General features: G+C 38.2%; 1 protein-coding gene across 1 annotated transcript in view; it reads right to left on the bottom strand.

The window, feature by feature from the left end:
- Positions 1–812: 812 nt before the first annotated feature.
- Positions 813–27,069, bottom strand: part of GLUD1 (glutamate dehydrogenase 1) — a 29,015-nt gene continuing 2,758 nt past the window's right edge. The window contains exons 2-13 of the mRNA XM_054637392.2: positions 17,566–17,646; positions 16,671–16,726; positions 15,719–15,782; positions 14,001–14,095; positions 9,698–9,877; positions 8,082–8,219; positions 6,883–7,020; positions 6,675–6,755; positions 5,779–5,902; positions 4,778–4,869; positions 2,790–2,852; positions 813–2,176 (exon numbers count right to left, since the gene is read on the bottom strand). Coding sequence (XP_054493367.1) covers positions 2,057–2,176; positions 2,790–2,852; positions 4,778–4,869; positions 5,779–5,902; positions 6,675–6,755; positions 6,883–7,020; positions 8,082–8,219; positions 9,698–9,877; positions 14,001–14,095; positions 15,719–15,782; positions 16,671–16,726; positions 17,566–17,646 — 1,232 coding nt within the window. The 3' untranslated portion in view covers positions 813–2,056. The remainder of the gene's footprint in view (positions 2,177–2,789; positions 2,853–4,777; positions 4,870–5,778; positions 5,903–6,674; positions 6,756–6,882; positions 7,021–8,081; positions 8,220–9,697; positions 9,878–14,000; positions 14,096–15,718; positions 15,783–16,670; positions 16,727–17,565; positions 17,647–27,069) is intronic.

Raw genomic sequence — 27,069 nt, 5'->3', positions numbered from 1 at the left:
AGGAGGCAGAAGATATCCCAGTTAGCTATCTATGCCAGCTTTCTGTATGCTCCAGCACTTCCCATTTTTCAAGTTTGCCTAGCCAAACTAGGGCTGCTTTATCAGCTATAGAAGAAATTAAGCAGGGGAGGGAGAACAACAGTAAGAATTTGGCTTTAAATTAATTTGCTGCCAGATAATGCAACACTACTTCTAAGATTATTTCTATTTTTTGTAATACAACTGTTTATTTGTGAGCTTTTAGCCTCCAAGTTTTGGTTACAATTTGTCAGAGCTGAACTGTTAAAATCATAATTTTGTTTTATAATGGTTTATGTAAAAATGACACTGAAGAATATGATCAAGGATACAGATCTTACGTTTAGAGATCCATACCTTGATCACAATAATTCTCAAGCTCTAAGGGTTCACATTTTTTTAAATAGTATCAGTGTGTATATAGGTATGCTGCACTTATTTTACCTGTAGTACTTTTATAACCCTAGATGCCAGCATTCGTGACAGAGTATGCCACCAATTAAATGCCTCACACAGGTTCATTGCTCCATGCTAACTACTAAATAGTTCTTCACACAAATTTTAGAGGATAAGCTAGAAAGACCTGAAATGATTTACTAAATATATGCAACTTCAAAATCTTGCTGACAGGCAAGTTCAAGAGACAAAGATCTGTATTAGTGAGCCCCTTAAGATAATTCAGGGGCAGTATCTCAGTAGTGGTCAGGTAATGAACTGACGTGCTGTGAAGAGATGCAGATTGCAGCTATAGAAAGCTATTGCATGAAATAGAAAACAGTAATACACCAGCATAGTTGGTTTGGAAAGGTCAACTTTTTTTTAATAACTGCTCTCTCTCCAGGTTATGTCATGCAGTTACAAAGTAGTTAGGAAAAAAGCATGAGTTTCTGGGAGGGACTAATTGTCTTTTTAAAAAAACCATTCATATTCATTACATAAATAACATCTGGCACTTCAAGGGGACTCCAAGGGACAAAAGCCTTAAACTTCAAAAACTGTGCTTGATCCAATATTTTGTTGAGGTCCATTTTGTTGTACTTTATGTTCAAAACTTTCAAGACCTCCTGATGACAAAAAAAAAAAAAAAGGCTGTGTGTGTTAAGACAGTGAATTAAGTTTATAGCAGCATTCTAACTCCTCTGTGGTTTGGCCAATGATTTCTGGGTTCAGTTTCACTCTAGTTGTTCACTGAGGCAGTATCTATAATTTTCAGAAAGCCTCTGAAAGGAAAAGACTGAAAAAGAATTCCAAAAAACCTAAGTATGATTGCTTACCAAATTCAGAATAACCCTTTCTTTAAAAAAAGGAAACAACCTATAGTCAGAGTAGTTATGTGGATACTTGATTAAAAACATAACTAGAGTTGCTCAATAGTTTCAGCTTATAAAAATATTAGTCTGTCAGCGCTACAAATGTCATGATGACAGTCAAACTAGCTTGAACAAGCAAGGAAAGGCAGTCCTGTAACAGTAGCACAGTTAAAGAAAAAATATTGCCTTAAGAGAATCAGGCCTGAAGCTTGACTACAAATAAAAACTAGACTCCTATCAAAGTTAATCCCTGCTGGAGGCCCATTCTTCCTTTGACAATGCCACAGCATTGATCATACAAGGCCTTACTGAAAGTGCTGAAGCCAAAATTATGTCATTAAACAAAAGTGCATGAAGTAATAATGAGCTAAGTGCTCATATAGTACAGTATCTGATCTGAAGTCTGAGAAGTGGCTCAGGTGGCAAGACCACTCTTCCATACATAAAATGTACCATTTTGTTTTGTAGGCGAAACACCCAGAATGGCCCCCACAAGTGCAGATGAACTGTTATCTTCAGATACATACTTGTATACAATTTCCTAATCCATGGATTTTTATTGTAAAAAAGACTAGTTTGGAACTGAAACTAATTGAGAATAGAATCCACTATAATGTCAGAAGAAAAGAAAATTTTGTGGTTACATGTAAACTTGTGATAAGCTTTCTCAAGAAGAGGGTACATTAACAGCGAGGGGTGGGATACAACAAGGAGCGGTCATGGCCTGTTTATGTAAAGGTCAAACCAGCCTCATTGTACACTTTGAAGACTTTCTCAATTGCATTGACATAGGCAGCTGTTCTCAGGTCCAGACCCAGGTTGTATGTCATGGCAGTACGCATGATTTGCTGAAACAGAAAAGGTTACATGTAGTTTCTGCAGGTTTCTCCATAGGAGCTCAACAGTTTTGCTTGTAGGATCCAAGTAAGGACTAAAAAGTAAGGAGCTGCTAGATTGGTATCAGAACTCTGATCCTTTGTGGATCAGTTCTGAAATTTTTTGATTCCCCTTACAACTGAGAACTGAAAGGGAAGGACATCTTTCCCAGGTCACTGTATTACCCCTTTTCAAGTCTTGCCCTGATAGGGAGAGATGAGATGTTTCAAGTAGCTTTTGTCCTACAAACATACAGCATAGAGGAATTAATCTAAAACTGCTAATGGTGAAGTAAAGCACTCTTATATGCCTGTCCCAGATTAGCCAGGTACAAGAGGACAACTAAAAAGTTTCTACTTACAACAGCTTCTACTAGAACAATGTCTAATGTTTATTATACCCAGTTAAAGTTGGCCATGATGGCACAGAGCAGAAATTCTTCATAAACTAAGTGACTTTCATTAATCATGTACTATTTATCTACTCCTTTAATGGCAAAGAAGTTCTGTACAACCTATTCAAAAACTGTCCCAAAATCGTTTGAGTTTTCCTTCTCTTAAATATATAGAGTTATGCAATATTTACCCGGGCAGAGCGTTCCATCGTGTAAGCCAGCCCAGAGTGCACAATGTCTTTCTCAGATGCACCCTGCAACAACAGAGAATAAAATCCAGGTTTAATCCAAGACACAAAAAGGTCCTCATTGTGTGCTGGGGACAATGAAATGTTGGATTCTTGTAATTACTGAAGCTTGCTCACTCATTCTCTTCTAATGATGGGTGAAGACTCTACATAGCCTTTACTGTGTTATGTGAAGAGCTAGCTGTGGTCAATTCAATTCTAAAACCTCAGATGTAAGCACTGAAGACTTTTATGGGCCTAGCTTCTAGATGCATGATGCTACTATTATCTACTGATGTAGTAATTACTGTTTTCAGCCTTCAGACCACACAGTAAATATTAAACAAAAAAGCTTTCAAGAGTCAACAACCTATCGCAATTGTTTTGAAGACAGACAGGTTTTAGGAAGGGCATAGATCCCAAATTCATATGCTCCACATTACATGAGCCCTTAGCAACTCCACATCTTTATTCCCATTAAAATTTAAATACACAGAACAATAAGCAGTTGACTCATTACAGGTTCAATGTTCCATCATCCTGATTGCTGTAATTTACTAATAATTTGACATCTGGGTCCACAAAATACTTGCTTTCCTTCAAATACTAATTTAGGCTGGAAGCAGAAAGTACTAGGCCAGTTTCTATGGTTTGTGTTTAAGAGATCCAGCATTTGCTTTAAGCCACAGAATGCATCACATGCTACTCATATAGCCTAACATGTATAAAATGCACCATTCTGGATCAGGCTAAAGTCTATTGTTATCATCTGGCTGTAGTCCAAGTTTATATGCACTTCCCCTGATTTCTTCCTGAGGAAGCATGGTTTAATGTTTATCACAACTTGCTGGACTTTTTCCCCCTCCTCATTTGTCCCACCTCCTCCTGAATTTAAGAACTGAACCCACTGATGCTTTTAGCTTCCAAGTATCCCTTGGCAGAGTATTGCACACCTGAACTGCCTGCTCTGCTTGGAACTCCCCTTGTTCTTCATTCTGCACCTCAGTGTGCTGGTTTTGTTGAACACATCTCACTCTCTTCCACCATTCCCTGCAGTGAACAGTCTATCCTTACCCACCCCTTTCCATATCCCTCATTCTACAGATCACTGGCTCCACCTCAGGCCTCCTTCAGGCTCGTAGGACCTAAGTTAGTTCATTGTTCCATGTCAGAGAGGCTCCTATTTTTATCTATCATTGTGATCTTGCTCTGACCTTTTTCCAGTGTTTGAAGATGCAGAGACCTAACCTGCACACAGTATTCAGAAGACAGCACACTCTGAATTCATATGGTGGCATCATTAGTCAGTCTTACCCCTTCAGAACAATTTCAAATGCTGGATTTGCTTATTGATTGCTGTGGATTTCTAGGCTTGTATTTTGTCATCACCTCCACAGTTTCCTTTTAAATGCAAATGGATGAGCTCACAACCCATCCCTTCATGTGGGAATTTCCCCACGATATATTGCTGCACAATAGATAGCAATGAATTTTACCTGACATTTCTTTGCCTGTTGATTCACTCTTAAAGGAACAAGCTACACTTTTTCACACAGTTGTTATTCTGCAGTTACAGAAAGAAACATCAAACTGTCTGTGGTGTGATATCTTGTTCAAAAGTTTGTTGGAAAACCAGGCAAACTATATCAACAAGAACTCCAAAATACAAGAAGCATCTGTATTAAAACTGTATCTTTTTTACTATATTGGCAGTATTTTGCATGGACTGAAGTAAAAGAAATCAAAAATAGCTTATTTCCAATATTCTGAAGCAGTTCAGATGATTTACTTGCTTTGGCCATCAAGCTAATCACATACTAAGGCTTTGCTTGGAGAAAAGTGCTCCATGATAGCTACAATGGTAACATTCAGATTTCAGTTATAATATCAATATAGATAATATAGAGTACAGCTCCCCTAACAGTAAAAAAAACCCAGCAGCAACTACTTACCGATATCCTATCTTGAAATTCTGCTGTAGGCACAACTGGAATAGTTCCCCCATGTTTCCCAAATTTTCTTTCCAAGCTTTCCTGGACAGACACTAGGGAAAAAAGAAAAAAAAAGTAGATGCAAGGTAACTGACAAATGTGAAATTTTAGGATTTTTTTTCCTTAGGACAGTGAGCAGTGCTTTGGTATTTTCACTAATATTTATTTAATCTTAGTCCTTGAAATTCTGAAATTCCTAAACAGCAACAAAGAACATTAGAGACAACACAATCTTGAAGTTAAGAAAGGGATACAAATAAGAACAGCCATAACTCTCCCCTGCTTTAGAAACACCTTAAAATGTATGATTTATGAGAAAGGGTTATATTAAAAACTATACAGGTGTATGTTTTGTCAAGTCCAGTGTCTCAAGATTCTAATATTTTCTGTAGAGTACTGTTTAAGATGGAGCAACATCCTCCAGTTCTTCTCTTCACATAATTGTTATTGTTTCCCAGAAAGCAGGCAGCACAGAATGACCATAAGTGGAGCTGTGAGCCATAAGCAGGTTTTTCCAGTGCCTGTCTCTATTATTAGCCTTTATAGAAATCCTTTATTGTTGTATGTGCAGAACAATGGCACCTGCTTGAACTTCTTTTGAATGCTTCCTAAATACCAAGTGTGCGGCTGAAAGATGTTTATTAAGAAGTAATAAGTATTTCACTTAAGTGGCTTGACTTCACTATTTTACAAAATTGAGGAAAGACTTTAAAGATAACCAGAATTTAAAGATAACTAGATTTTAAAGATAACCAGAAAAGAATGCATTTAACTTAAGTCATTAGAGTTCCAGGTCAGTTAACCTATGAAATCTTTTCTATTCTTTAGTAAGCAGCAATTACAGACTTCTGGGGAAATTGTGGTGAATTTCTAAGAGTTCTGTTTCCATTTCTCCCACATTTGGTGTTTGCTAGTCCAGCCTATTAATTAAACAGTGTGTGGAAGCAGAAGTGAGCACTTACTGAGCAAGTGGTAGTTTGAATCTCTTTCATATTTGAAAGTCAGACGGCCATAACTGACGTGGTTCAAGTTTTTCAGCCATTCAAAGTAGGATACTGTTACACCACCAGCATTCAGGTAAAGATCCTGCACAGAAAGAAGAAATATTTTGAATTGTTACCGTGTGCCATAGACAGTGTTATCATGTTCTGCAAAAGCAAGCAGTATTATGTCCAAGGCACTACTTTAAATTGCAGTACAGAAGACAATCCAGTTCTGACTCTTACAGGACAACATCCTCTTCTTCAGTTCAGGGATTACTTCTACTGATTTAAAATAGAACTTGACTTCAGAATACATGAAGTTCAGGTGTGCCTGACAGACTACTTACTTCTATTTTAGCACAAGTGTAAGAAAATTAGAGCATTCTTTGGCCATCTCAGTGAGTAAAGGCTGAAGATCAGCTACTCTATCCAGCAAGATCACTTGATCAGGACACCCTTTCTCTGTGAAAAAATTGTCATTATAGCTGGATAGGTCTTATTTTTTCAAACTATCACTACACATTCTCCATACACTCTGCAGTACACAGTTCTGTCAGAGCATCACCCAGACACACCATGTCTACAAACTGGCCAGAATATTTACTCTTCCTTCTTCCTGTGTTTAGTGCACTTTTTGACTGAGCAAATGTCAGCTATCAATCATTATCTTTGGTCATTTAAAGTTGAAGTGAGGTCTTTAATAAATATTATATTTCTTCAGCAACATTGACACCCATTTCCCAGACATCAGTTATTAAAAAACACTCTTAGAGAATGAATGGCTCTTAATAAAAGCCTCCAATAACTAGAGTCTTGGTACTCTTCACAAAAATGTTCCTTTGAAATGAAAATCAAAGGTCATGATAGAACCTTACAGGGATAACCATGATATTCCGCTCCAAGAAGATTTTGTCAGCTTCAGGAGTTGTAGGCCCATTGGCACCTTCAGCAATAATCTGAAAGAAATCACAGCACAGAGTAACTCAGAGGTATAGATTTGGGTTTGTTCATGCTGATTATTGAATATTAGTACTTAAACAGACCATCTCTGGTTTTCATTTCCATTTGAAGTCTCTGACTTACTTTTGCTTTAACCTTGTGTGCGTTGGCCTTGGTCAACTGCTTCTCGCTGGCAGCAGGGATGAGAATGTCACATTCTGTTTCCAGAATGCTGCCCTCAAGTGGCTTTGCTTTAGGGAAGCCCATGATTGTCCCGTGTTGCTGTGTGAAGAAAACAAACCACAGTGGTTTTAGTGTGTTTTGCACTCATACCAATTTCTTCCCTTCTGACTTTCAGAGTGAGAAAAGTGAGAAGCAACAATACTAGAGAGACAGCACATGATGTAATTCCTGTCCTTACTTAGACATGAAAAGCAAGCTACAAAGCTTCAGGAACAAAGTTCCCAAGACTGAAACATAAGTGCTCTCTGCATAAAGACACTGAGAAACATTTGGGCTCTGGAATATTTAAAAAAAAGGTTCCTCTCAGCTCTTAAAATAGTTTTCAAACAACCGAAATGACTCACTAGTCTGCTACACCCAGGATAAGTTGCATCACATAAGATTCAAATGGTTTTTAAAATTCAGTACTACAATGATAGCCTTTGTTTAGTGATAGAATCTACATTCTTTTGAGAAAGAGGGTGATAAAGAAACTCAAATATTCCCTATATAAAAGAAAATGCATAAAATAAGCCCCCAAGAAGTTTTAAGTAGAAGACTGTATTTTAGTGTCTGTGAACTGTCCCCTCAAGTCTGCTTCACGTGGAAGCTGAAATAAAAAGACCACATCCAGTTTTCATGATAAACTACACATTCAAGTCACACTGCCAGGCAGGCTTTCATTCTTTCAGAAATATCCAATAGGTAAGAAACAGCAAAAGTACACTTTGTACATCTTAAACGATTATGTGCTTGTGATTCTCAGTCAGGAATCCTTCAGGAACCTCCTTGCCTTGGTTCCTTAAGACATCCTTTCTAGTTTAGGCATAAGAAAGGCAATATAATAATAATTCCAATTCTGAAAAGAAAGTAATCAGCCTGCACACATACAGACATTTTTTTGAGAGTCAGATCAAAGGGTAAAAAAGGTACCACCTGCATTTGCATTCTTGTTGGGGATAAGAAGGAAAGTCAGAAGAATCAATATTTCTAAGCCATTTTGAAAGGACTATATGCAGCATGCTTTAAATATCCCAACACCAGTTTACAGTCATCAGTCATTCTCTGTACTTGCAAAGCTGACAAAAATGAAACCCTTTCTGCTTAGCTAAGTTTCATACCAATTTGAAATCTTCTAGTTCCTTTGGGTCAATCCCATCAGGATTCCAGATGGAGCCGTTGAACTCTCCGACAGCAACGCATTTTGCACCAAAACGATGCAAGTATCTCATAGAATGCAAGCCCACGTTACCAAATCCCTGAGGGTGCAAAGAGAAAGGGAAAAGTAGTTAACCCTCCAGTTTAAATGATGATTACTGCTAGGGCTAATATAGTTTTAAATAGTTCTTCATCTATTGGCACATCTTGGCATTAGATGATGTGCATAGGCAAGATGGAAGAAATCTACATACACACTATTCTTGTCTGAATCTCACTGCAGAAATGATGCACTGTAGCCAGCAATGTATAGTTCTGATGAGTGTTTTATACTGGAAATATAGAAAGGAAGAGGTAATGCTACTGTGAAAGTGTCAAAATGATGATGTCTATCAACCTGGGAATGTTCTGTGTATCCACCTTGTGACTGGCACCCTCTTGAAGGGATTAATGGATTTTTGTATGACTACTGACTTAATTCCAGGCCATTAAGTTCCTTTACTTCCAGGATGTTCTGGAAGTAAAAGAACACAAATAGCAGACAAAAAGTCATATGATCAACGTTGGAAGTTGTAGTATGATTCTGTGCTGAAAAAAGCCCTGAATAATAAATTCCTGTATAACACAGCTTTGGTTATAGTTGGGATTTTTGCTTATGTATTAGAAGCAAACTTCGATAAAAGAGTCTGTCGTGCTTTCGGTCTCTTTGAAATGCTCTAGGTTCATTTTCCTACCAGAATTTTCTGCTTTTCTTATGGCCATATTTTCAGTCCAAGTTTTGCTTAAGGGCCTGTTTGCTAGTCCTCTGCCAGGCATGAAAATGCCAAAGAGCAGGGAGAGAAGTGCTGGACCTTTGCAGGGCAGAGATGTTTGTTGCAGACCACAGGTTAACTAGAGGACAACTTGGGAGGTTACAATTACTCTGCTATTTCTTTTCTAACAAGCACTTTTGAAAGCAACAAAACAAATCAGTTCCTCAAACGCTCCATTTAACATACTGTTTAAAGTTGAACAAGTTTCCTCTCTTGGAAGTTTTAGGAATGATAATGGATACTACTGACCATTGAACACTTTCAAAATTCAACTACATAAATTCCCAAGTCTTAGGAACACCAAAAATGTACATTCAACCCTACAAATTTAGGATAAGGTCTTAGTTTCTATTTTTCCAAGTGCTTATTCTGTAATGGAACCCTCAATTCCGCCTCTTCTTAAATTTTTTATTGTAAAACATTGCACCAAATTTTGTGTAGGTAAAACCAGTGTCACAGCTCACTGAAAAGTGTGCTTAAAGACCTCATGTAACAGTATTACATTCTGGTGTTTGTAGCTTACAAGACCATAATGAGTACAGAGATTTGGCTTTGTGCCTGTAGAGTGCAAGTGAAAGTTCAGTTTATAAAAACCAGTCCAAAATAAAGGACACCTATGTTGCTTGAAAAATGATTCTAAAGTTTGAGAGTAAAGGTTAACTTGGAAGTTTTAAAGCTCTCTCAGTTTTTAAGGGCTAGTTTTAAAAACAGCTCTACTGAAAGTCTGTGTACTACTTATTTTCCTACTGTCTAAGGAAAAAAGTTACCTGAACAGCAAATGTTTTATCTCCAAATCCTGGAGTCATTCCTAATAAGCTCATATAAGAAGCTTCATTGATGAAATTTTCAATTCCATGGAAGACACCACGGCCAGTTGCAGATATGCGTCCATGGATCCCACCCTGGCTGATGGGTTTACCAGTTACACATGCATGTGCATTAATATCCTGTAAAACAGCAAAGGACTTGTGAGACGTGGAATTAATCAATCAAAAAACAGCTAGAACAAGAAGTTTTGTACATTTTTGACATGAAACCAGGAATTTTAAGAGTCGGAACATGATATAGCTTAAATGAATTTAGTTTGTAAAGATGATTTCCTTCCTCACTTTGTGTGAACACCTCAGAATATTCTGTCAGGAAAGTTGTATAATGCAATTGTGGATATGGTCTGTGATTTTTTGTTGCCTCTAAGTGTGTGTGCTAACTTTAGTCTGTGTTTCGTGGTGATATCCACAAGCAGACAATCAAAAAGCTTTCAGGAATGTTTCTTTAAGTCAACTCCTATTTACAGCCACAATTTCTTTACATCACTACTTTTGATATCCTTGAACTGGCTTTTAATAATCTTTAAACAGTGTTTAGTGTTCCTTTATAACAAATTCAGTTATTTTACAATTACAAAATAAGGCATGAGGTCTGTAGTCAGAATACAGGGGTGCTCTCAGAGGAAATCTGCAGTTTGAAGGTCATATAGGAAAAGTTGTGTATTTACTACTTTTATTCAGAAAAACAGCATTTACAATCAAGCCTCCATTGTTAATTTGGTGGCAATAAAATTAAGTTTTCCATATTCCAGATAGTCAGCCAAGATAAAACAGCTATTTAAAATCATAGCTGATTTTTCCATTTGGAATTAATAACATGAAAGAAATTCTCCCAAAGCAGACACTGGAACTCCCTCTTCTGTCAGCAGTGGTTCCCATGCTCCCACACCCTGGGAGCACAGTCACACAGTGCCTTGGCTTCCAGCACAAGTGAAAAAGGAGGGATGAAAGAGAAGGCACTGAAATGAGAGTGCCAGCAGCCGGATGGGTTTCCATTCCACCAGGCACACATTCACTGGGAGGCTCCCTCTGCTCCATCCCTTGTGCCAAAAGCATTTGCATGCCTGTGGTGCAGGGTGCTTGGTGAGAGGAAGGAAAGGAGCAGACAAAAGTAAGTGGAGGCAGAATGGCTGGAGGAGACTAGAGCCATAATGAAGACTAAAACTATTTCCTGTTTGAAAATGTCAGTGAGTTAACATATAAGCCTCTATAAGAACAATAAAGGTGATGCTGGGCTTGCCACAGAATTCCTAATTCAGCCTCCCAAAAGCCAGCTCGCTGCTCTCCATAAGCTGTATGCTCCCTCTTGTGGCATGTCAACTGTAACAAACATTGGCAGGGCTGTTCTCTTGGAACCCCTTGGCCTGATGCTTTGGTGGACTTTCAGGTTTTTATTCTGTTATATGGTCTTAAACTATGCTTTGGGCTTTGAGCATTCACAAAAGAGGGAATATATTTTATAAACATGTGAAGAAATACAGCTTCCCCCCATATATAAGAATGTATTTATCAAAGTCCTTTCCTGTGTACCAAAAGTCTGTTGATTGTGTCAGGAAGTGCAGAAGAGCGGAAAGGATTAATTTAATAAAAAACTTCAGCCATATGTAACCCAGTGATCCAGCAACTTCAGATGGATTTTCTGGAACAGTTAACATGGTAGTTATTAACAACTTGCATGATTTGGCAAGAAAATAGAGCATGAAGTGAGGACACATCCAGGTCTTCTTGAAGTCACATATAAAAGCCACAGCTGATGTCAAAGTCCTAAAATCTTTGGTTTCAAGTGAATAAGCACAAACTTTCAACACATCTTGGGTGAAAACCAAAGAGCATGGCTTTTACTTGGAAGAGAACCTTGAAAAATGGCTTATAGCTAGCATCATAGACTTCTATTTCAGCACTGGTAGCTTATGAACTTAGTTGGTGATGTTCAGGCACTAAGCTTCTCTACCCCTTTCCCCCTGCAATGATGTTCTCCTTGTCTCTCCAGCTCTCCTCGCTCTGTATGGTTGGTTTTGAGCAAACTTCCCTTATCTGCTTGTATCTGTTATTTGATTTATCCTTCCCACTGAAAACTCCCTGAGCACAGCTGTGTGCACTGTGCAAGCACAGAGCCATCAGGTGTGTATCTCAGACAGATCCCTCTCACCAGAGTTATCTTTCCACTCCACTGAACGTGGCACCTTGCACAGCTTCCATCTGTGTTTGCAGTTACGGCTTGTTTCACTTCTGTTCGTTGTTCATTTTCTGCTCTTAGTTCCCTTTCCTTTTTCCCCCATGGTCATTTTTATCCTTTTAGTATTCCTTAATCACCTTTATTTTTGCTCTTGGTGTCCCAAACAGATCTGAAACATCTTCCTCTAGAGACTGGTTTTGATCGATTATTCCCCTTTTTATAGCCTTGTCAGAATTCTCACTTTCCTTCTCCATTACCTGGTCATTTTCCACAATAGCTCTGGAGTTCCACTGTGGTTACCACTCTCTCAAGTACAAACAAGCAAACCAACAAAATTAAGGAAACTAACATCCCCCCCCCCCCCCATCCCCAGCCCTTATTTCCATTTTTAATTAACTTTGCAGAAAAGTGTTCCTGAATCCTCTCAAGTTTTTTTATTTTTCAATAGGATACTGCCATACAGAGGGAGTCTAAAAAGAAGCTGTTGTAGGGTAATTCCAATTTTAATCCTCAGTAGTTATTTTCTTTTCTGTTGTCATTGAATCCTAAGAATGTGTAGGACTACACAATAAGGTGAGCTTATAAAGTGGTAAGAATAAGAAATTCATCCATTTGAAAGCTTCTCTATCAGGGTTTAGTTTAATTTTAAAAAAAATTGAGCTTTTGTATAAAACTGCATGAGAACTCTTCAATACAGCAAATCTTAAAGCAGGTCACTTGTTGTGATCCTTCTTGTCAATCTCAATAACACAGTGCTGTTGCATCACAGTGAAATACACATTTTAGTGCCATGGGTTAAATGTTAAAACTCAATGGTTTGAGGCGGTAGTTTTGCTCTAAGTTGGAATTTTAAGTTCTGATTGAGGGAACCAATTGCCACCCTGCATTTTGAAGTCCTTCTGAATTAATAACTTTGCCATTTTATCAGATATCAAGTTTTAATTAAAATATTTACCTATGTAAATAGCAAAAAGCAAATAATGTTTCACAGTGATATCCCTAACAGAAAGATTAGTGCAAAAGTAATTTAACTAGTCAACATGCCACAGCTGATTCTTCAAGCATTCCTTTTTCCTTCCATAAGACCCCTCAGACTGCATTTCAGACTTAGAATAACCTGTGCCACTGCACCTTGCAGTGTCCAAGGCCCCAGACAAGCGCTGTGCCAGGATTTGCCTGAGGACAGCAGGCACATCCTGAGCAATGTGCCAGAGCAGGGCACGTGGCAGCGGCACCAATGGCCCAGGCACACACCCTGCAGGGCTTCAGGGAGCTGCTGCAAGGGTACAAGGTACTGAGTACAAGGAAAGAGGAGCTGGGATAGGCAAACATGCACTAGAACAGCAGATGAACACATTAATACACAGCTACTGACAAAGAAGTTGTCCAAAATGTGTTTTTTCTTTGAACAGACCTGTTGAAAGCGTACAACAAAAGTGTTTGGTTAACAGGTACAAATAACCCCACTGACACAAGGACAAAGGCCAAGCATTAAAAAGTAATTTTTAAAAACTTTAAATTTCTTTTACTGCCTCCTGGGCTATAAATTATGTCAGTGTCCTTTTGCTTTACACTTTGAAGAATTTGCTGAAGTCCACAATGAAGCTTGTTACTTCTAGTAGACTGCAGAGAGTCTCAGAACTTTTAGAAGTTATACCAATAGTGTGAATGTAATTTGCATTGTCTCTTGAATGAACAAAACCATGAGCATGTATTTAATAAAACTTGTAAATTCAGTTATCAGTTAACAACTTTAAATTACTAATTACAGTACCAATGAAAAACAGAGAAAAATTACAGAAATAGAAACCAATTTTAGACTATATACCTTTAAAAACAATGTATTTTCTTTTGTTGAACAACTGTAATCAGTATTGTATCAGAGAAGCTTCTTTTAAGGCTAGTGTAAGAATACTATCTTTAAAGCTATTTTTCCTTTGCTGTACCCTAAAATCCTCACACCACTGAGGCTGTCACAGTTTGTAAGAATATTTTTAGATCAAGTAAGTAAACAAATTGATATGATTAGGCAGCTTTTCTGCTTGAAAGCCTCTGCACAAGACTTACATAGTGTCCAATGGTACTGGCATAGGTGTCAGCAATCCAGGACATCTCCCTCTCCCCCGTGCTCATATCAGGAGCAGGAACATCCACACCAGGTCCTGTTGGCAACAGTGAAAAAAGCTCTTAAGGATCCAACAGAAATAGTTATTGTCAATCATTATTCCCTTGTGAACTGCAGGCCTTAACAGAGAAGAACTGTTTTCCTGTTTAATCCTCAGTTTACTATACAAGCAACATATTCTTCTGGATTCAATGCAGTTTTAGATGCTGTATCACACCTTTGTACAATATTATCAAAACCCCTAACCTTTACATAAGCCATCTGATAAAAGGTGAAGGCCACCTGGTAAATAAGAAGAGGAGTAGTTTGGGGTTTTTTGCAGGGAGGGTGCTATCTGGGTATGATTTCTATATACTGTGATATTGATTGGGTTCTTCTGCATAAGAATTTCCTTTCTGTTCCTGGGTGAGGAATTAAATATTGAAGGTAAGCTGTACCTAGTCACTGCACTGTAGCACATGCATTTGATTTTACTGCTTACTTCAAGAAAGGTTTCATTTCTCTTTCTTGATGAAATAAACCTTTAAAAGAAGTCTCACACATCTGTTGAAATGTAAAAAAAAAACTGTTTTTTTTAGATAGCTAAAAATAGTATTTCTCCAGACTATTTAAGATCATAGAAACCTGCTAATCAGGATATCATATGCAACTCTGTCCTGACAATTTTTTCTAGGTATTTTTAAAAGGTTTGTGCAAGTTGTGTAGCATCAACCAGAGAGCCAAAAAGGAAGATAATTTTATCAAACCATTTTAATTGTCACAGAACTAATTATCACTATAGCTTCATTGTGTATAGTAAAACCACAGTCACATGTAACATCAGTAAGTGTGTTTATAAAGGAGCTCTATTTAGATGATAAATGCTCTGTCTGGAAGAGCAGCAAACACTCTGGCTAAAGAGCAAGAAAATGCAGATAAAAGGATAGACATTCCCAAGGTATTTTAGATATCAGGAATACATGACAGACCTTTAATTAGTTACATGCCTCATTATTCATTTGAGTAAGAACCTTCTCTGGGTAAAGCTGCTCTCTTCAATTAAAAGTTGAGCTGGTAATAGTCAGCTTTCTGCAGAGAAGATGTCCAGGCAGCAAAGCTACCAGAACAGCTCAGGGCTGAGTGTGAATAAAGCCCTACTGACATTACAGAAGCTGAGCTTCTGTTACAACAGGCTCCTATGCCTCTTGCCTACGCTTCCCCTCCAGCCTCTGGTTGCCATGGGTGAAGCCATCAACTTTTGCTGGGGTGGATCTTCTATTTCCTTCCTCTCTTTCCTCAGATACCTGCCAAAAGCCTCAATTGAGACTACAGGAAACAGTAACAGTGAAGAGCTTGCTATTAGAGATTAAAACTGCCACAAATATGGTCACCATCTTATGATCTAACTCTGAGAGAAATGTGATTCATTTTGGATACCGTGACCTCAGCTTTTGTGGCTTCTCATAGCTACAACAGCCAGCAGAAAAAGTTAAGACACAGTTCCCTTTAAAAGGCACTAGGATGCAATGACTCAATTCTTTGTGGTTCTTGCTGAAAGTTCTGTATCCAAATTGTTTACAGCTCTCAAAAATACCGTTATTTCAGGCTATCATCCAGCAGACACTGCCAATGCACAACAAATCAGATCCCTAAATTTGAATAGTAAAGCTGCCCAACATACCAATAAAGCCCTTTTTTGCCAGCTCCATGGTAAACCTTCTTGTGATCTTTTCCAATTCATTGTCCTATAGAGAAAATGCAATAAATATCAGAAGAAATCATTAGTGCTTATGAGTATTTGCTCAAACTTAACCCAAGCATAAGCCAACGCCCTCTTCTTTTAGAAGAAAGGATGATTCATAATTTATATAATTTATATGCCACTCCCTAGCAGACCGTTGGTACTCAGGCAGGACAAGAAACATTGGGCTTTCTTTCTGTACATTCTGATCCATGACAAATTGGGAGCATGGCACAGGAAGAACCACCTGTGCCCATAGCAGAGATTTCCAGCAAACAAATCTGATATCCTGTGTGAGCGATTTACAACCAGCAACAGCAAGAGCTGCCCCTGCCACTTGTGTAATCCACACAGCCAAATGACTTGACACAAATCCTTACAGGAGCTTTCAGCTTAGAATATCTGTTATGTATTCTAGTATTCCTTTCTGTACAAGTTGTTTTAATTAGGACAAGAAGGCAAGCCTGCAGTAAACCTTTTATAAGCCAAGTTAGTTATTATTCACACTGGAACACTGCATAGAATGGTTTAATGGAGCATAAAACTATTAGTCAAAATAAACAAAAACATTAACTTTTTTTTGAAGAGTAACTTAATTTAAGCTTTTATTAACAGTATCAACTTTAAAAAATTTCCAGGTTCCAAATTATTTGTAGTCTCCTGATTTTCAGAAAAAAATAATAAATTAACTAATTGAAGTATTCCACCTCCAAAACACAGACCTCTTAAAAATTCTTTTCCTACCTATTGCATGCACAGGCTACATTCAGCCTTTACAGAGGCAGAAGTGGCAGGAGGTTTTTAGTGGTCAACAATGCCCTTAGAAGAGCTTTTTAAACTGGCTGGCTTCAGTATTGCAGATACCCAAATTTTTATCTATAATTAGGCTTACTGTGTAGTTCTTGGGATTGATCTTGACACCAGCCTTTGCCCCACCAAATGGCACATCTACAAGAATGCAAAGGAAAATCATTTTACTTTTTCAACAATAAAGGCAGAACACGTGAGAAAGATGTGTAATTATATCTTTGATTTTAGTGGTGATTTTGGTTTTGCTGCGTTTATGGCTTCTGAAGTGTAAGTTATAATCTGATCTAGGTACTCATAAAAATGGGAGATCTTTCAAGGCACTTTGAAAAGGGTCTTTAAAAGTCAAATGTTCATTATTTAAATTTTCTATGCTTAAATATCTCTTGTACTTGACACTTGTAGAAATTTTAAGTTTTACCCTTTGTATTTTACTAGTTTAGCTCAAAAATGTTACTTTGGGAGTCCTAAGCACATCTATATACATTAGGAAAATATTTTCTTTTCTTACACATAATATGCAGATTCTCTCCAAACTTCTCCACAATTTAGTAGCTGTGTACAAGTTATACTTCTTTATAACCCATAAAGGAATTTTATCCTTTGCTCTCCATAGCTCCCCTGCCTGAATCCTTTACAGCCTCCATCTGTTCTCCCTAAAATTCGTCCCCTATTAATCTAAGTTTGTCATACTTGAATATGAGTTCAAGATGTAGTACTGTCTATGGGAGAGGGAAGTTAGCACAATGTGGACTTTTCAAACAAAAATGCAACCTTATTTAGCTATTTTCAGTGACAGGAGAGGGAATATGTACTATTATTTTGGTCACTATAGATTTTCCCACCTTGCTATAGATTTAAATTAGAGATTAGAGTCTGAAATTCATTTTAATCCTTTACATGTTTGGTTTTTCTATGTAATTACATCAGTACTGATTGAAACTGAAGATTGAAATCTTGCTTGAAAAATGAACACTTACCAACCACAGCACATTTGTATGTCATGAGAGATGCTAAGGCTTTCACTTCATCCACACTAACGTCCATACTATAACGGATACCTGCAAAAGACACATGAGAAAAAAATAGGAATTCACTGAACACCTTCATAAATGTTTATAAATTGGGAAGGGTTAATCCACACCAACAATCTTTAGCATGCAAGTAGGTTGTTTATCAACTTATTTATTCTAAGAGATAAAGAACAACACCCTGCTCCCCTATTTAAATGTTTATCTTTTATGTAGCAGAAATTCACTACTCCAGTAATTTTCTATGAAGTAGCTTAATGGCAGCACTCAGCCTTAAGGAAAAAGAGTGAATATTCCTTGTGATGAAGATGAATCAAGCTGACAGGTAGCTAAGAGCAGAGTTTTTGAGAGGCTGATAAAGCTCTTCAGACCCAAGATCTTTAGCTTTGGACTTCACTCGTCGTATATACAAGATTAACTTTGCTCCTGAGCGTAACTTATCAGTACAGGTTATAATCAGGATCTTGTTGATGGAGTAATAGAAGCTCCTGTTAAGTTCTAAGCCTTGGCTTTAAGGCCCTGGCTGCTAGGCACAGCCACAAAACAAAAAGCAACAAACCACTCTGCTAGTTTGAATTTTTTCAAAACATTTTGAGGGAATAGTCCTACACCAGCGAGCTTGTGAGACAAGGCCACCCATCCCACATCCACATTTCCACATGGAAGCCAGCCCACACCTGCATTCCCTGCTCCAAGTCACTCAGCAGGGCTGCAAGTGTGTGCTGACACATGGTACAAATGCAAATTCAATTTGTTGTGTGCTGGCAGCAGCTCAGATGCACAATGAGTGAGCTCAGCATTCAAGGCAGCTCAAAGCTGAGTAAAAAAATGGTTACACAAAGGTAAGGAGATCTTTCACCTGCCTGACTCTTACCAGTCTTCTGAAAAATGGAAAAAATCCAATAAATTTATTGAACTCAGAGTTAAGACTCATTTATCTCAAGGTAGCTACAGAGTAGGAAATATTTAACCAAACTGACAAAGCAGATGCAGAGAACTAGAGAAGCTTAAATATGATGTTTAAGATCAACATGTGCCCAAAGTCATGTGGCCACAACCAAAAGGGTCCTACAGCTGTATGTTTGTTTCTATCCAAGCTTCTCCTACTTAACCAAGTATACAACAGAGCCATGAATAATTTATTATTCCCATCTTTACTCCCCAAATCTTTGGCTGTAGGTTCTGCCAAGTTGCACGGTGGTTTGTAGCAGGTACAGAGTGTCCTTTAGATGCCAGAACATGGCACCACAAATTTCCTATTATGTAAAGAGAAGACCATATTCAGGTTCTCAGGAGTGAAAAAAGGCCAGCATACATTATCCAAACTAAAGCACTGTGCTGCTATGAAAGCCATTCCTGAATGCTCTGGAAACAATCCCAGTTTCAAAGGAACTAAGTGCTGCTCAAATAAAGCTGAGGGCCAAGTGCTGCTTTCTTATGTGAGTTCAATCACTAAAAGAAAGTACCATGCCTCTGCAGAACAGAATTTAAATTTATTGTGTATAGGGAGGAAGGGTGGTCTCCAAAAGCAAATTATGTAGTTTCTGACTTAAGATAGCTGCAAGGAGTTGATGTCTGAGCTGTCAATAACCTTCTCATGGGAAGTAATATTCAAAATTTAAGTAGAACCTATCAGAGCCCAAAAGACCAGTCAAAGTTAGAATATTAATGTGTTGGGGTTTTTTAAATATGTCTTCCTCTAATTCTTCAGAGGAGCAGTTGTCCTTCTGTCAAGCTCTGAGCAAGAGTGAGCACTGCCTAAGGCACTGTCCTGCCTGGGGAAACCATTCCTTCTTGGTTGAGCAGGTACTCTGGGGACAGGTCTCATCTGAGTATTGCTCAAGCCAGCCAAGTTTGGAGTCACAGCCTATGTTGACCAAAAGTGAACTCTGCCCCTCCACCCCCCAGGTGAACTAGATCACTGTGTATTTATTCAACCCATTTACCTATTGAAACTTCCAAGCTGTGTATACAAAGCAGTTTTGCTATAAATGTACTCCTGCAGGCACACAAAATGTTGTTTATTGATATATGAAAAGCAGCAAGGAAACTAAATACTTTGGGATAGTTATCTTGAACAGTTTAAAGAGGGAAGCAAAATACAAAAAGAGAGGGAGGCTTCTTCTGCAAATCATACAGAAGATAGGATCTGAAGAGGTAAACAAGCAGCACTTTAACTGGAAGTGCTGGTGCACATATTTACTCCAGTGCATGTAGAACAGTTAGATCTCTGGTTCCTTGTATTACCACAAACTTTGACGTAATAAATGTTAAGTCTTCATATGAAGGTAAATAGGGAAAAAGCCCCAAAACTAACAAAGTACTGACAGGCTTTCAACTGAGCTGCCTGTCAGCCATGTACACATACCAGAACACAGGAAACTTTTGGACTTGAGGTCAAAATCGTTCTTTTCTGGACAACTTTGGACTTCAGAATAAGGTTTAACTCCTTTTCCAGGCTTTTAAACAGTTGTAATTAAAATGGCTTGACTGCTGGCTTTATCTTTGTAAGTGGAAGACTAGTCAGTTCTGAGAGTTGTGCTGACTTTACTGGTCATTCTTCTCTAGTTTATGTGGTAAAATCTTTCATTAGGTGAAGTTCAGGATGTGAACCCAAGTTCTCTGACAGGTGTGATGAATTTTTCCCTTCCCTGGCAGGAGCACAGAACATTTAAGATGCGCTAACACTTAATTTCTTTTCACAATTCAGCCAGTTACTGTTTTCCAGGAATTGTAATTACTCTACAGGAGGGCCACCTCTTGACAGGGAAGTTATTTGTGCTAAGCTGTTAAGACTGATGAGAAGCAGGCATCTGAGAATGCTGTACATTCCATCTGCAAGCACAGGCACAAAGATAAAAGACTTACTTAATTTCTATTCTATTTGGACATCATTGAAATTTAGTTTGACAGCTTCCTAATTTGGCAGGAGTATTGCCACGCATTTGTGTGGCACCTTTTGGCAGTGTTACTAGGCACTCAATAGCCTAAGTCTAAAAATGGACCATATGCACAGATAAAATACTGGGTTTGTTTTTTTGGTTTTTTTTAAGGTTCTCACCACATAAAAGCAAACAAAGTCACTGTTAGGTAGCAAGATTACAATTTTTTTTTAAACTCTGGCAAGTCCCACTCAGTAAGTCTCTGGAAACTTGTGACTTTTACAGACAACTGCAAAAAAACAGTTTGAAGAAAGCCTCAAGTTACAGTATGACTCACGACCATGGAAAATACTTTTCATTGGAAAACATATGAATTCTTGTTCCAGTTGAGAATTCTCTTTCCTTACCACGCCCCAAGAAGTTAAACAGTATGCTAAGAGTAACTTTGTTTTTCTATGCACAAAGGCTTCTAAATGAGGAAATAAGTTTTCATTGAATTTTTTAGTATTGGTCAGTATGAAGAGAAGGCTTTATCACTACATGGCAGTGTCTGTGCTTTTAAAACTTCTTTTTTATGATCTGTATGATGGAGATATTATATCTCAGTTACTTCCTCACATCAAAGCAGTCTTTATCAGCAAGGCTACTTTGGATTCTATAGAAACAGCAGTTAGTTATAATTTTAATCATTTTATCATTTTGTAGCAAGGGGTGTACTAATATATGCATAACAAAGACCTTGATTTCCAAGAAAATTGGTTGTACATCCTACTAGATTTTACATTGTACAGACTTCCGTATGTTCTGTGATGTTAAGGGTGTTTATTATGCTTCCTTAGAAAATGTGGTGTACAGTAGTCATCCTTTTCAAGGATCCTTTTCAAGGATGACTAGTGCCTTTCTAGTACGCCTACAAATCTATTTAGGGTAGTTCATGTCACTATTTTCTGAGCTTCTTGTGCAGTGATCCTAAATGGTAGTACCTCCATGTGCCCTTGCTACTAACGAGCACGAGGTATTCAAAGTCTCAAAAAAACCCTCAACAGTTGCCATAGCAACAGTTCAAAGCAAAACACTTGGTAAACTACTCCTTCTGTTCCAAGTATCTTGTAAATCTTAGTAAGTCTCTCGAGTTCCCCAGAACCTGGAACACATTTGCATCTCAGCCTAAATTATTAATATCTAACCAAGGGTTTTGTCCTGCTTTGACTTCGGTGTTTTCTTCTGGTTGTCATGTTCTTGTGAACTTTGGAAGTAATTTGGGTCCTTTACAGATGACATTTCCTGTAAATATGGTGCATTTGTTCTGCTCACCTCTATTTGCAAAGTGCTTGCTCATCAAAAGAAACCTTCCAGAGCAGCAGCTATCCTACACTAGCCATACACAGTCAGCAACACAGATGTCATCATCTCCTCTGGAAGTTCTAGGACTGACTACAGGCATGTTAATCTCCCAGTTAGCAGCACTGGATTCTGCAGCAGCTCTGTGGGTTAGCAGCTTGCCTGACCCAGCCCAAAGGCTCAAGGTCTAAGCCCGCAGTCTGAAGGAGCTTCAGTATAGATGCTCACCTACGGATTCTGCAAAATCCATAAATCAGCCCCAGCACTTACTGCAATGCCTTCATGTTTTAACTCTGGGTTATGTATATTTTCATGTTTGGGTAGTAAACAAGTGCAGTTGTGATTGTACTACCATCAAACTCAGTATTCACTGACACAACTCAGTAGGGACCTATCATCCAAGCAATTCTTAAACCCTTTCAGAACACACACATTTTTCTAGACTCAGAAAAACAATTCAACCTTCCCAAGAAGGAAACTGCTGAACCTTATTTAACCATTTGAAAAGTGTGAAAAACAGCTCAGTGACCAATTTGTAATTATTGAAGACAAAGGAATTCCAGATAAACCTAACAAAGCAAGATGAGTAATTCAGTACTGGAAAACAAGGACACTGGACACCAATCAGCAACAAGAACCACTAATTCCTAAATTCAATTCACTAACTGCCAAGAGAAGAGATAAAAATATTTATCTCTTCCTACACAGCACTAGCCAGCTACAAAGCTGGGGTAGGACAGACATTCCCTATAGAGACACCCCCCCCAATTCTGCTTTAAGCACCAGTATGTATAAAATGACTATAAGGTATTCAGCCAGCCAGAATACTTCAGCATACCACTTATTGTATGTTTTTAATAAGGTGCACTTGAAATATGCTTAAACATACACGTTTATTTCAATCTATACTGAGAAAAGCCAAGAATTTTCTCTATTCAAGAACTACCTCTGGTGCATTGATAAGACTTGGTGTATTAAATGTGAATATGGCAAATCTAGAGCACTACCAGGCAAGCAAATAGGACATGAATTTATGCACTTGGAATCTGGCTATGAAGTAAAGTCTCTCACCTACAGAACTACCTCAGCCCCACCTAAAGGATTAGATCACTAGATCATTAAAGTGCACTCAACACTGTAGTAAGAAGGGCAGAAACAGGGAGACACAGTAAACTGCTTCCAATAGACATTATTATTACCACGTGCAGGGGGGTGTGTGCAGAGGGAGACATAACACACAAGTTGGCCCTGGCTGGTCCAAATGCCATAGGAGCCACAAAACAAGAAGCCACCACAGTGCTGACATGAGGCAGGCAAATTCCATGCTCTTCCTAAGAGTCTAATTTCTAACAAGATGGAGCTGTGTCAATTCATGCAACAAAAAAGTGTCTGCTAGGATCACCCAGAGAACAGGAGGGAGGCTATCACACAGGAGATTCCTCTCCCCAACACGTGTTTCTGCAGAAAGCCCAATGCTGAGAGAGGTATGATCTCTCTATAAATAGACAAAGAGCCAACAGTAGCAAGGGAAAACAACTATTTAAGATCAAGGACAAAGCTGGCTACCGCAGCAACAGTATGAGCTGATTATATGAAAAAGCTGAGACTAAAAAGATTCACAGCCAAAAGAGCAAGGCATAGCCTCATACAAGAATATCAAAGGTAAAAACAAAAAACCTGATATGGTTCACATTATAACTAGCATATTAAAAGACAAAACATACATTCCTTTCCTTATTTTTTCACTTGCAATTTAAATGTATATCCGCTATTGCACTAATTGTGAAGTTAGATAAGCTACAATAAGAGAATAGAAACCTTTGAAAATTGGTCAAAGGTTGGACTCAATCTTAGAGGTATTTTCAGTCTTAATGATTCTGTGAAAGTAAGGCACTCGTATAAGCTTTAGCTGTAACACTGAAGTGTTATCACAACTAGGCTAATTACCTTTTTTTCCCCAAAACAACCTCTCTGCTCCTTTGGAGTTAGATCAGTTTCCAAGGTTTATTTCAGGTTACAGATGGTCCAGGTTATAGCTCCATCTGTTGCATGGTCCAAAGGGTACATTTCCATGTCTTACTCAAAAGACCCTGGGCCAAAAGCAAAGCTCTTAACTTTCACCCATGCGTGATTTAAAAAAAAATCAAAGCCATTAATTCAACCCCAAGATAAACAGCTCTGCTGGTTCCAAGATGCCTTATAGCACTACTCCTTACCCTCTTAGAAAAGGAATAAATAATGGTGAGACAGCACATGTACTGGTCCAAGTCCTGCATGTACAGATTTCTTTTGCAAGTAAGGTTTCCATCATCAGGTATGTACACTGTTTTAACCACAATAATGCTTGCACAGAGAGTATTTTGTGACTGGGCACTGAGATCAGTGCCAGCCTTGGACCTCTGCAATTGGAAAACTGCGGCAAGGCTGGCATGAATAAAAGTCACCTTATGCAGTAAGAAACTCATTAATATCAGCTCATGAGCCAAGTGAGAAGGATAAATCCTGATAGGCAGAATAAATGCAGCCAAGACCAGACAACAGAAAAGTTTTGTAGTGCAGAATAGCTCCTTCCACTAACCAGCCAAGGCAGCACTACACAGGAAATCAAATTCATTCACCTCCAAGTCAACTGAACAAATAAAGTAAGACTCATTTGTCTTCACATAAAAGAGTGAACTCAGAAGTAATGTTTGACAAAGCTTTCAAAATTCCTCTGTAAATGAAAGTTATACTAAATCTAGCCCAGAACTAAGGTTGGTTTTAAAGCCTTTCTGAACTGAGGAAGCAGCTGGGACTTGGTTACAGCAGTTTGGGTGAGCACAAACAAGTTAGGCTGTTTCTGGCTCTGATTCATTTGGTTTCATTTATAACAGACCTGTTTGACAGTTGGTTAACATGGAAAGGCTTGAAAAAGTTTTGAAACTACTTAACAGCATTATTCTCATAATAAATGCTGCCTAACAAACACAGAATCACTTCCATACTATTAAGCAGGTAAAAATTCAGTAAGTCCATTTTGTTTTCTGAAACTGATCAATTAATGATAAATAGCCATCAGCAATCACATAAAAAGTAGCTTAACCAGTTCTACACCTTTCACAGAACCTGCTGAAATTATTTAGAAGAATTTATTAAGTAGGAACTGCCAGAGTAGTTTCCAACAAAGTCATCTGTATTCAGACATCTCATTTCCTGTACCCTACTTGGTTTGTTTTACTTCTTTAGGCAGCTGTCAGTGCAGTGAACAGAGCAGCTGTGGTTTCCTGTTAGTACTGGCCACTGGCATGCAAGTCACCACACCAGCAAAGGAAAGAGTGATGTGACCCACAGCATTACTCCACCTACCAGGCAGCATCAGTCCACTTGTATAAATACATTTGGAGCATAAGCAACATGAGTTCCAACACATGAGAAAATTGCTTACTCCATATTCTCAGTGGGCTGAGGAGGCATCTAACTGATTTTTCCTTTGTAGTAAACAGTTTCATTGCAGAAAATGGAGTCCTTGAAACATGGATTTGCATGCTGGACATACTGCAAGACCTACCACTTAAATGGGGATATTCATGATGGTTCTGTAAAGATTCCTAAAGCACAGCAGAGAAGTGCTGTTAAGGAAAAGAATCACCACCTTCTCTCAACCTGTGAAAGTTTGCAACGCCCCAAAGCAGAATGAACTTCTACAACAATTAAATAGGTAAGCACCACAAGATTCAACAAGAACTGTTATTTCTGGGTTCTCTCAGTAAGGTGGAAAACCACCAAAAGTTGCAAAGTGAAAAGACAGCATGTTTCAGTACCTCCTGCCTTTTCCAGAAAAGCACTTTTCTTCACCTGATGAAGAATCACTTGCACTGCTGTGTAGTGACAGCTACGTCCAACACAACCAAGCTGACTTGTGTTCTTACGTGTGCTTTGAGGGGAGAGAGTAAAGTAGGAAAAGCCTTTAAATAACTTCCCGTTTTTATGAACAATGCTTTTGATTGTTAGAATTAGGGTATTAAGAGCATTGTACTTCTTGAATAGAAATACGACAGTCAGGTTTCTCACCAAGGTGTAGAAGTTTGCCTATACAAAAAGTGTAAGACTGATCTTGGATTTGCCCTCATGCAGCTGTGTCAGGCTACAGTCATCCATCCACTCAGGAGCTGTATTTTCAAAGCAGTCCTCTCATGGCATTCACTCTACTGCAGTATTTCTACTTAGCAGGCAAAAGAGAAGCCAGCACAGAACAGGTGTGGAAGGACTACTAGTCAAGGAACTGCTGGTTTATACCAGCCGGTATCATTTGCATGCACATGTGAGATTTATGAAGATAAACCTTGCATTTAGATTCTGGCAGTTTTCACATTTGGGCTGGATCACTAAATGGGGATTGAGATTTCACTCCAGCAGAGAATGAGCAGGCAAAGAAATTGAAGATACCTCTGACAGAAGGAACATCATCTAAATGTTACACTGTTAACTACAAATGTTTAGTAGAAATAAGAAGGTGCTGCTAAAGTGCATATAATTAAAATGTTTATTTAGACTCTTCTTCTTTGAGTAATTCAGCTGCCTCCAAGTTTAGGGCATTTAAATCAAGATTTTAAAATCTGATTTACAGTATAAATTCTTCATTAGTTCATGGTTAAATCTGTAAATGCCCTTATAAACAGAAAGGCATACAGAAGACACAACTGTTAATGAAGTATTTTGATATGAATTTACTGAAAAAATTAGGAACAATTAAAGGAGGACAGCCTTTAAAAGACCTAAAATTTTTGTACTCCTGCATTTCCTACTTGAATCTTAAAGTGTATTTTGATCATTTGTCTAATCTGCATACACAACAGTATTTAATATTTTCTAACCAGCATCTCTTATCCTTCAGTTTATGTAAACATCAAGAAATATAAGAGATGAGCTTTTAAAGCACAATGCTCCTTGAAAGAACAACAGACATGACAAAGCATCCCCACTTACTTGCAATCACCTAGCAGTAACTAAACACCATTTCTTTCTTAGTACCAAATACACACACACCCCAAAAAAACCAAACCAGAATGGGTAACCTTGTTTTACCAAATTTTGCTTTTCAGGAAGCACAAAGTTAAAGATCACAATTCTGCACGTGAAAAGATGTGCTAACTGTGTTCCTCCCAATGTCTTTGCACGCCTTCCACTTGTCAACTCACCCCTTCTTTTAGAAGGGGGCCTTATGTCCCTTGCTGTTCCTTGATGGTGTGAA

The sequence above is a fragment of the Agelaius phoeniceus genome, chromosome 9, assembly GCF_051311805.1.
Source record: "Agelaius phoeniceus isolate bAgePho1 chromosome 9, bAgePho1.hap1, whole genome shotgun sequence".
Classification (NCBI taxonomy): domain Eukaryota; kingdom Metazoa; phylum Chordata; class Aves; order Passeriformes; family Icteridae; genus Agelaius; species Agelaius phoeniceus.
This window is presented reverse-complemented; position numbering and strand designations above follow the sequence as displayed.